Consider the following 9939-nt stretch of genomic DNA (forward strand, 5'->3'; position numbering starts at 1 on the left):
TATTATTAGCAGTATCGTCAAGTACATTTTCAACGTAGGATATTGATATTTAGCATAGAGGTAGAAATGTGAATTCATGTCTCAGCGTGTATTGAATGATCTGCTGTACTGCCATCTAAAAAAAAAATAGTAAGTTAAATATGTATAATGGTTGGAGGATAAAATGTCGCTACTAGACACCGTAAAGAGGACAACAATTTTTATATAACAACTAGTACATGGACAACACTGAATAATTTTGAAATTGAAACAATCAAAACATAAACTAACAGACAAACTTCATTTTTATTAAAAAATTCTTGAAAACAATTTACAGTTGAAACGCAAATACAAATACGAATGTAAAACTGCAAAATGATATGAAATATAGACATAATATAATATAACAGACGATAAGAAATAATAATTATGATAAGCCATAAAAGATAGTACCTACAAATATACCAGAATGTTTTCTAGAATATAAATGTACATATTATAAGTGTGACTAGAGAATACATTTGTACAACTGAAAATTTGCTCCTATTCAATTGTTATGGACGTCTCCACAACCGAGTTTGTTCGTTAGTAATAAATACGCGGTGTTTAAGTTATCACTAATACTTTATTAATATAATCAATTTTAAAAGAAATTAGTACACAGAATAATTGTTAGACTTAAGAAAATAACAGAGGCTCTGCTCGATGGTCTGTCAGGACTACACTAAATATTATACAGACGGCGAGACACGGTAGGGGCTCGCTCGGGCTCAAAACTGTCCACACAGCGAATTCCCTAAAACCGTGTCACTCTATCGGTTCACATGTTAATATGCTTACACACTATACTATATTATATTATATTATATTATAACTATATCCTATTCTGTGTATAGCATACAGACAGGGGTTCACAACACCCCCCGGACTACATGAGACATGGGGGTCTAATGATCACCATGTTTCACTTCATCCGTGAGTTCTGATGCTCTGAAGTTTTAGAATTTTGTAAGGGAGTGTGTGGATTGCACATACTCTGCTACATTCTGGGGTTCTGCTATTTCCGGTCTGTAGAGTCGAGGTAGATTACACTTATATTTGATCAACATGTACAGAATTATAACTATTATTAAAATGACAATACAATAAACTATAATAAAATGATGATCTGGATTTACAAATATGTTGGTATCGTTGTACATTTTAGATAATTCTTTCAGTTTTTTAGCATCTTCAGCTAACTGATTAAAATTTTTAAAATATTTATTTGTATCTATTTGCTCGGGAACACGGCTGTTAATTATTTCTGGCATTTTTAATATTGCGTGCAGATTCGGATTTTCTGGAACGAAATCTCTATGAATTTCTGATGATAGGGTTCTTGATGGTGTTAAAATCAGATTTTCTGTATATATAACACAATTATCGGAAATTTGAATTTTTCCTGTACCGTTGAGTAGGATTCTGCTAGAGTTTTGTGCGCATGTTACTGTAACTGCTTGCGAAATGCAATAATATAACCACGCGTTTTGTAGATAAAGCTTATGCCAGATTGTAGTATTTAGGTTCAGATATTTGAAATTACAAGCTCCTATCGTTTGATACGGGGAATTGTACAAAGATACCTCACAATTATCCTGGTGTTTAGATTTACTAATAGCCTCAGGATTTACACATAACTTAAAAGAGAACAATGTTTCACATTTTTCATACTGATCGTCGGTTAGACTGAAATGATATTCGTTAGTATCGCTTATTGCCAAGTACTGAGCTTGTGGTTCAATGATTAATATATTACCTTTATTTGTAGGTATCGGAAGTGGAATATTATGAAACAGGTTAAACCGAAGGTTTGACAATAAGGGTATACGGGTTACAAATACGAGATTCTGTTGGATGTACACTACGCTTAACTTGGATGTACGGAATAATTCCGGGATAGATAAATGAGATTCAGTTATAGGTAGCTCTAGTGTAGAAGGTAATGTCAGTTGTATTTGTTTAAGTTCGTGAATCAATTGAGATGGGGGGTAGACATTTGTATGCATCAATCCATTTAACGCTGAGTTGACAATGGATTGGAGGTTTTGAGTTTCCCAAGCAAATTGGTTTAGGAAAACTGTCAATATTGCAGTGTGTTCCAGGAAGGTGTTTTGTATTTCCAATACATTGATTGTTGCCTCAGAATGCCTTGATTGTTCTTCTATTCTGTTTATATTCTGCTGCAATTTCTGATCATCTGTTAGCAGTTCATGCATGGTGGAATTTACGTTATTTATGACTGAAGAGACTATGCGTATCTGTTCCTGTGATAGATGAACATATTTATCCTCGGAACGAGCAAGATGTTCAATGTTTTTGTAAAAGAATTCTGCATCCTGATCGGAGCAAACTCCAAAAAGAATGTTTGCTAGCCTTCCTACTGCATTTATCAACCCACGAGATTGTCGGTTCGGATGTTCAGAGGTTCTGTGGTCTGACCCAAGGATTCGTATGACAGAATTGAGATTTGATTCAATTTCTTGCATGAACGGAACCGTGGATTGTATGAAATCCGTACACGCACTAGTTAAGATCGAATCCTCTCTTTTTTTCAATTGAATACAAATATCGCCCGTTTGGTCATGGAATTTCTGGAGTATTTGGTACTTCATGTAATAAGTTGTTAGATTCACGTAAGTGATAAAATCCCAATTGGTGTAGGAAATGCGAAGAGGTCCCATTGCTTCAAAGTATAAGCCCGATGAGTTCTGAAATGAAGTAACTTGGAAACTTCCGCTCTGAGAGTTTGAAAGCCCACGACATACCATTGAGGTTCTGAAACATAATTTAGATTTCATTCATGAAATTTCTTCAAGAGATTTTTGTGCAATTTTACATGTTTATTTTTTTTTAAGATGGTCACATTCGGAGAGTCCGCATTAGTTTCCACCACTGTGAATGGTCCTAACCACTTAGGTGATAATTTTCCTTTACTTGTTTTTTCTTGCACTATGACTTTATCACCTTCATTGATTTTCAAAGGCACGGCTGTACGATCATATCGCTCCTGCGATTTCTGTTTTGATTTCATCTGTTGCTCTGTTACCATCTGGTGCGTTTCTTGCATAAGACGTTTCATTTCGTATTGATAATCTTGATAATTATACTGAGGTTCTGGCTTACGACTTAACGAATTTGGTATTGATAATGGATATCCGTACACGATTTCATGTGGTTGAAACCCTGTGGCTGTGTGTACTGAAGAATTATGACAGTACATTGCATAAGGTACATGTACATCCCAGTTTTGTGGATTTTTTCCAGAGTAGTTCCTTAAATATTCACCTAAGGTGCGGTGACTCCTCTCCAAGCTACCGTTACTCTGCGGATGATACGGGGTGGTCGATGTTTGAGAGATATTTAAAAGTTTGCATACTTCCTTGAAAACCTTACTAAGGAATTCAGTTCCACAGTCCGTCACTAGAGATTCAGGTTGCCCATGCAGACATACAAATTGAGTGACAAAATGCTGTGCGACGGTGTTTGCTTCATGATCCTTCATGGCACACGCCCAAGTGAATTTCGAAAAATCATCGATTAGAGTTAAAATATACGAATTCCCGTGGTAGGACTTGTTGAGTGGTCCTACGATGTCCATAAATACTTTTTCGAATGGTTTCGATGCAGTAGTTGTTATTACCATAGGTTCTTTGATGGTCCGGTTTGGAGTCTTGTTGATTTGACATGCAGGACATTTCTTGATGTATTTCCGGATTTGTGCCCTCATACCCTGCCATTGGTACTGCTGTGAAATTTTATTATATGTGCGCGTTACACCTTGATGTCCACCAAGTGGATTTTCGTGAAATTCCTTTATGATCTGTAGTTTGTTATCTGTCGTTAACTCATCGCGAGTGTATATCTGAATATACACAGGAGAGTCACGGAAGGTATACCTTAACATATTTCGTACGACTTCCCACTTCAGTCCATCTAGGTCGCAGCCTAGACGTGGACAAGCGAGCTGCGTAACTTTATACTTGACGCAGATTGACTTGAGGTTCTGTAGACTTTGGAAGAGAATTTCATAACTTGATTTTTGCCAGAAAAATTCTTTTGTGATTATATAAAACACCTGATGATTGTTCACATTGATTGTTGCAATCTCTGTTATTTGGCATTTTTGTCGACGAAGTTCATTAAATTTTCCAAATCGGGTTCGGAATTCAAATGCAATTCCTTTCCTTGCTTTAAAATCTGCTGATACACAATGTGCTAATGAGATTCCAGCCTCTACGGAAAACAGATCTCCTGTTAGCTCGGAAATTTTCTTCGTAGGACCCAGTTTAATTTCATCTGCTTCCAGAAATGCTTGATAACCAGTATCAACTTCCCTTTTCGATTCTAGGTCTAGGTGTTCGTTGTCTACTGATTTTAAAGAGGTTCCTTGAGTTTCTGGAGGTTCTGATTGGTTGTAATGACTCGATGAGGTCTGAGCTCTAGTAGTTACCGTTTGAATACGACTCAGTGCGTCAGCATTTGTGTTGTTCACTCCTGGTTTGAAATGGATAGTGTACTGGTACTCTTCCAGCTTGAGGCGCCAACGAGTGAGTCTTGATCCTGGATCGGTAATATTAAACAACCATACTAGTGCTCGATGATCGGTAATTATATTAAACTTTTGTCCGAATAGATAAGGTCTATATATCTTAATTCCCCATACTATGCTGGTTAGCTCCTTCTCGGTGGTGTTGTAGTTGATTTCTGCCTTATTTAGAGTACGAGATGCAAATGCTATCGGCAAATCCTTTCCTATCGGTCCTTGCGACAGTACACATCCGATCGCGTAGTCACTTGCATCACAAGTCAAGTTAAATGGTTTAGAGAAGTCCGGATATTGTAATATAGGTGCCTGTGTCAAGAGGTCTTTTAACTGTTCAAAAGATTTTTGGCAAAGGTCACTCCATCTGAACGTTGCGTCCTTTTTTAACAATGAGGTCAGTGGCTTAGCGATCTGCCCATAGTTTCTAATAAATCTTCTGTAGTAGCCTGAAAGTCCTAAAAATGACTTAACCTCTCTCACATTTCTTGGAATTGGAAATTGTTTCACACAACTTATCTTCTGAGGATCTGGCTTGACTCCTTCGTCAGTGATTTGATGTCCGAGATAATTGACTTCTTTTCGGAGAAATTCGCATTTCAGTGGTTGAAGTTTGAGATTGTATTTGCGGAGTCTCTGAAAAATCTCTGTGATTTTCTGTGAATGATCATTTAGATCTTTTGCATAGATGATTATGTCATCTAGGTATACGAATGCTTTGATTCCGTTTATACCGATTAGTACTTTATTCATGAGCCTCTGGAATGTCCCTGGAGCTCCCTTCAAACCAAATGGCATTCGCTGAAATTCGAAATGTCCCCGGTCTGTAGAAAACGCTGTTTTGCTACGGTCGGAGGGATCCATCGGGATTTGGTGGTACCCATGGGCTAAATCCAAGGTACTGTAATATTTTGACCTCCCTAGTTGGTCCAAAATATCCACGATGTTCGGAAGTGGAAAAGCATCCCCTATCGTAACCTCATTAAGTCGGCGAAAATCCACGCAGACACGGTATTTAACCTGGCCATTGACGTCGGGTTTCTTCGGAACTACTAGGAGTGGAGCGTTCCAAGGCGATTCACTAGCTGTAATCACACCTTCCCGTTCAAGGGTCTCCATTTGGTCCGTAATTTCCTGTCTATGCCTTTGTGGTAAACGGTAGGGCTTCACGTGAATTGGCGATACCGCTTCTGAGGTTTTGATTCCGTGTGTCACTGCTGTAGTTGCTGTCACCCGATCTCCTTCTAAGAAGAATATGTCAGAGTAATCTTGACAGATGGCCACTAATGATCCCTTTTCCTCCGAATTTAGATGATCGGTTCTAAGTGCTTCTTCCAATCGTTTTAGTCGACTACTGTTTGCATGAGGTTCTTCTTGTTGATCCATGACTTGTACCGAATGGATTAGAGCTTCCCTGAACTCCTCGTGGACCAATTCCTTTAAATTGGGCGTCTTTAGCCTTATTGTTTCTTCGGTTGGGTTGATGAGTGTGGCTAACACCCTTTTGTTTTGTACTCTGGTTACAGCATTACTGCACAAGACTGATTTCGTGATTTCTTGACATTCAATGATGATTATTTTGTCTTCCGCGTGATTCCCTGCTTCTATTCCTACGAGGGTTTCAGTGCGAGGTTGTAGCACTATTTCAGCCCCGTCAGGAATAATGACTTCGTTAGTCTGGTAATTCAGAATGATTTTGTTTTCCACCATAAATGGCCGTCCAAGGATACCATCGTTTGGGATTGGGAATGCAGAATGAACTACTTGGAACATTGCAACTATAGTTTTATCCTCGATAAATAGTTCCAATTGTGTTTGTCCCATTGTGTGTACTATCTGGTCATTAATGCCCTTCAGCTGATATATGACGTCTTCATACACGATAGTCTGATCTGCGAGGGAAGATATTTTTATTAAATTAAGCTCACTCCCAGAATCTAAGAGTAGCTTCGATTTTTTGTTGATGGTCTGTTGAATGTGGCAGGTTAGATGATCTTCATCTAATTCTGCTTTGAAGTAGAGGATCTGTCGTTGCCGGTGTTTTTTAACTCGCTCACCGGGCGCCCACCGCTGGCGGCCGGTTGCTGCTGGTTTTCCTGCTGGTTGCCTTCCTTTTTGGAGTTTACATAATTCCTTTTACGGCAATCTTTCAGCATGTGCCCTGGTTTTTTACAGTAGTTACATTGAATACTCCTAACTGGTGCCGTTACGGAAAAAGGTTTTGAGTTTGTCGTCGTCGGTTTGCTCCTACAGTCCTTCGCCATATGACCGACTTTATTGCAGTGAAAACAAGTGGGTTTCTTCGTGGATTGGTGAGGCGCCCCATATAACTTCTTTGTTGCTTCTTGCGAGTTTCTGACCCGTTCTTCTTCCCTTGCTGCTTGTATGGCCCTGTCTAATGTTAATGGATTCCTCGCCTTTATGAAGTCCTTTAAAGGTCCTAGTCCCTCTACAAAGACTTGGATGCTTTGCTTCTTGATGCTCGTTCCTAGCGCTTGGGCTACCTCCCAACTGTGCCCACTTGTCTCTTGCTCTATGATGAGTGTTTGGAGTTGCTCAATTCTGTTGGCGTAGTTTGTTACGTCTTCTCCGATTTTCTGTCTCGTCGAATACAACTCCGAGAATAGATATGTGGTCGTCCTCTGCGGTTCCAATGCAGACTTTAACGCTTCCTTTAGTTCAGCCCAGTGTCTTATCTCCTTAAACTTGACTGCCTGACGGGCTTTCCCTGTCAGTCTAACTTGTATTCCTTGGAGTAGTCGAGCCTGTACATGGTCATGCGCGCATGCTAACGCAAACTCGCATTTTTCCAAAAATATCTCTAACTCCTCCTGCTTGTCTCCACTGAACGAGCCTGGCAAGAGTTTTAGAGCAGCCTCCAATCCTATTGTCTCTTCTCTGGGTCCGAATGAATATCGGACACCTGATTGATCCGAGTTTCCTTCAGTTATTGGAGGATTTGATATTGCTTGTGTGTCTGTATTCGATTGTCCTTCAGAATTTACCATGATGCTTTGTCGAGTATTATCGTTAATACCCGTTGTCTGAACTGCTTCCTGAATGTCTTGATTCATGTTTTGGTAACTGGAGTTAAGAGGAGGGGAAGGTATAGTCTGATTTAAAAGATTTTCTTCAATGGTTTGGTCTAGGATATTAAGGTTGAGTTGATTTTCTACTTCCCCCAAAACAGTATCTACTTCCCCCAAAGTTACGGAGACGTTATGTATTAACTCTGAATTATGGTCTATTAGTACGCCAGTTCTGATGAAGATGTTATCAGTACTGATATTCCCAATAGAACGTTCGGATGTCGGATTTTCTGGATTTGAGAATCGTACTGGTAAGCTTACACGAGGGGTAGGACTTGGCGGTGTTATTGGATCACTCGATTCGTTATCTGGATTTGGGGACGATCTATCCAACCCGTTTTCCCGTTTTCCGCTCATTAACTACTTATCTACTTGGCTGATACTTAACGAATTGCTAACCTATATTTATATATATGTGTGTATGTTTACATGCAATTATAAATTAATGCTAATGTTAACTACGATATTAATATTATATTAATACAATAATACTACAGATTTACGATTCTAAATTATACAGAAAGAAATAATAATGATAAAAAAAAACAAAAATAGATAAGAAAGAAAAACGTACTTATCGATCAGTACGGAGTGTAGTCGAGATATGGTTTCAAAAATTTTTTTTTTTATTATTATTATTATTTCTTTATTATTTTTTTTTTTACTTACAGTAGTGCAGTTAAAATGATCCTTGCCATGTTTTTTATTTTTTTTTTTTTTTTTACTGATTTTTTTAACACTTCTACTGGATGCTCAAATGATCTGCACTGATGTTCTGCTTGGCTTGGCTCGAATTCCTTGGATGTTAACGACGACTTTCCTCTTCGACTGCGCTTGTGGAATCGACGTTCGCTAGCCCCGAAACTGCTGGCGCGGGGACCACTACACCCTGTAGTGGGTTTCTCTGCTTGCTTACGACTTGTCGTTAATAAACAACGGTCGCATATATTTTATTTGATAACGACGATCGCGTATTTACACCGATTACAACGATCGCGTACTTTTAAATTTAACGCTTATCAGTTATCACGAATTCGAAACGCTAACGCGAGTTGTGTTGTTTGTTTACACTTCACGGCGGCGCTGATTACGAGCGTCGTGCACTGGATATCAGTGTTTTCAGCGGCTATCAGCTGCTGGTACTATATTATAATATATATATATATATATATATATATATTCGGCGGCGGCACAGACGTCTGGTTTCGTAACTAGCATACACGGCAAATGCGTGCGTGCGTAAGTGAGTGTCGTTCGGTTCGGGCGGCACTATCGACACGGCGGCGGCGGCGCGTGTATTATGCGTCGTTTGCGTGTGTGTGTGCGCGCTTATAAATTTCAGCGGTACCACGAACGGACGCGGCGGCTGTGATGCTCGTATTACGGATTCGCGTTCGTGTGAGTGCGTGCGCTACTAACCATTAGTTTGGGCGACGCTACGAGTACAGCGGTACTGCGGGCTCCCTTCCTTGTCGTCTTGTAAACTGGAATTTCTGTATACTTCGATGTTTTAGATTTTCTGGACACTTCGGATTTTCTTCTTCAGAATTTCTTCTTGTATTTAATTATATTATAAGCATAGATTTACTTTAACTCAAAATTACACGGCATTGACTAACTTATTGTTTAACGAACTGGAATCTACGGATCCCACCGCTGCCACCAAAAATGTTATGGACGTCTCCACAACCGAGTTTGTTCGTTAGTAATAAATACGCGGTGTTTAAGTTATCACTAATACTTTATTAATATAATCAATTTTAAAAGAAATTAGTACACAGAATAATTGTTAGACTTAAGAAAATAACAGAGGCTCTGCTCGATGGTCTGTCAGGACTACACTAAATATTATACAGACGGCGAGACACGGTAGGGGCTCGCTCGGGCTCAAAACTGTCCACACAGCGAATTCCCTAAAACCGTGTCACTCTATCGGTTCACATGTTAATATGCTTACACACTATACTATATTATATTATATTATATTATAACTATATCCTATTCTGTGTATAGCATACAGACAGGGGTTCACAACACAATATGAAAAAACGTGGGTATCGCTCCGCTGTATAGTAGAGATGGAAAGTAGGTCACTGGTCACTATAATGGATGTGTTAAATTTGAATGCAACGACGGGTAGTATTGTATACGAAAAACTATTCTGAACGGAGATGATTTGTCAGTCAATGATAATTAGTTGGATATATTATATTATTACCTATATTTAAATTGTAATATATCGTTATTTTACGCGATTTCGTAAAAAATTATATTTCATACGCACATAAA

At 38.8% G+C, this 9939-nt stretch overlaps 1 protein-coding gene across 1 annotated transcript; it reads right to left on the bottom strand.

The window, feature by feature from the left end:
- Positions 1 to 584: 584 nt before the first annotated feature.
- LOC132931353 (uncharacterized) lies at positions 585 to 9679 on the bottom strand. Its single transcript, XM_060997397.1, has 2 exons — positions 8320 to 9679; positions 585 to 2796 (listed from the first exon to the last, which is right to left on the bottom strand). The coding sequence occupies exons 1-2, from the start codon at positions 8346 to 8348 to the stop codon at positions 978 to 980; spliced, it is 1848 nt and encodes a 615-aa protein (XP_060853380.1). The 5' UTR covers positions 8349 to 9679; the 3' UTR covers positions 585 to 977.
- Between the last annotated feature and the right edge of the window lie 260 nt (positions 9680 to 9939).

The sequence above is a fragment of the Rhopalosiphum padi genome, unplaced genomic scaffold (genome assembly GCF_020882245.1).
Source record: "Rhopalosiphum padi isolate XX-2018 unplaced genomic scaffold, ASM2088224v1 scaffold1, whole genome shotgun sequence".
Lineage (NCBI taxonomy): Eukaryota > Metazoa > Arthropoda > Insecta > Hemiptera > Aphididae > Rhopalosiphum > Rhopalosiphum padi.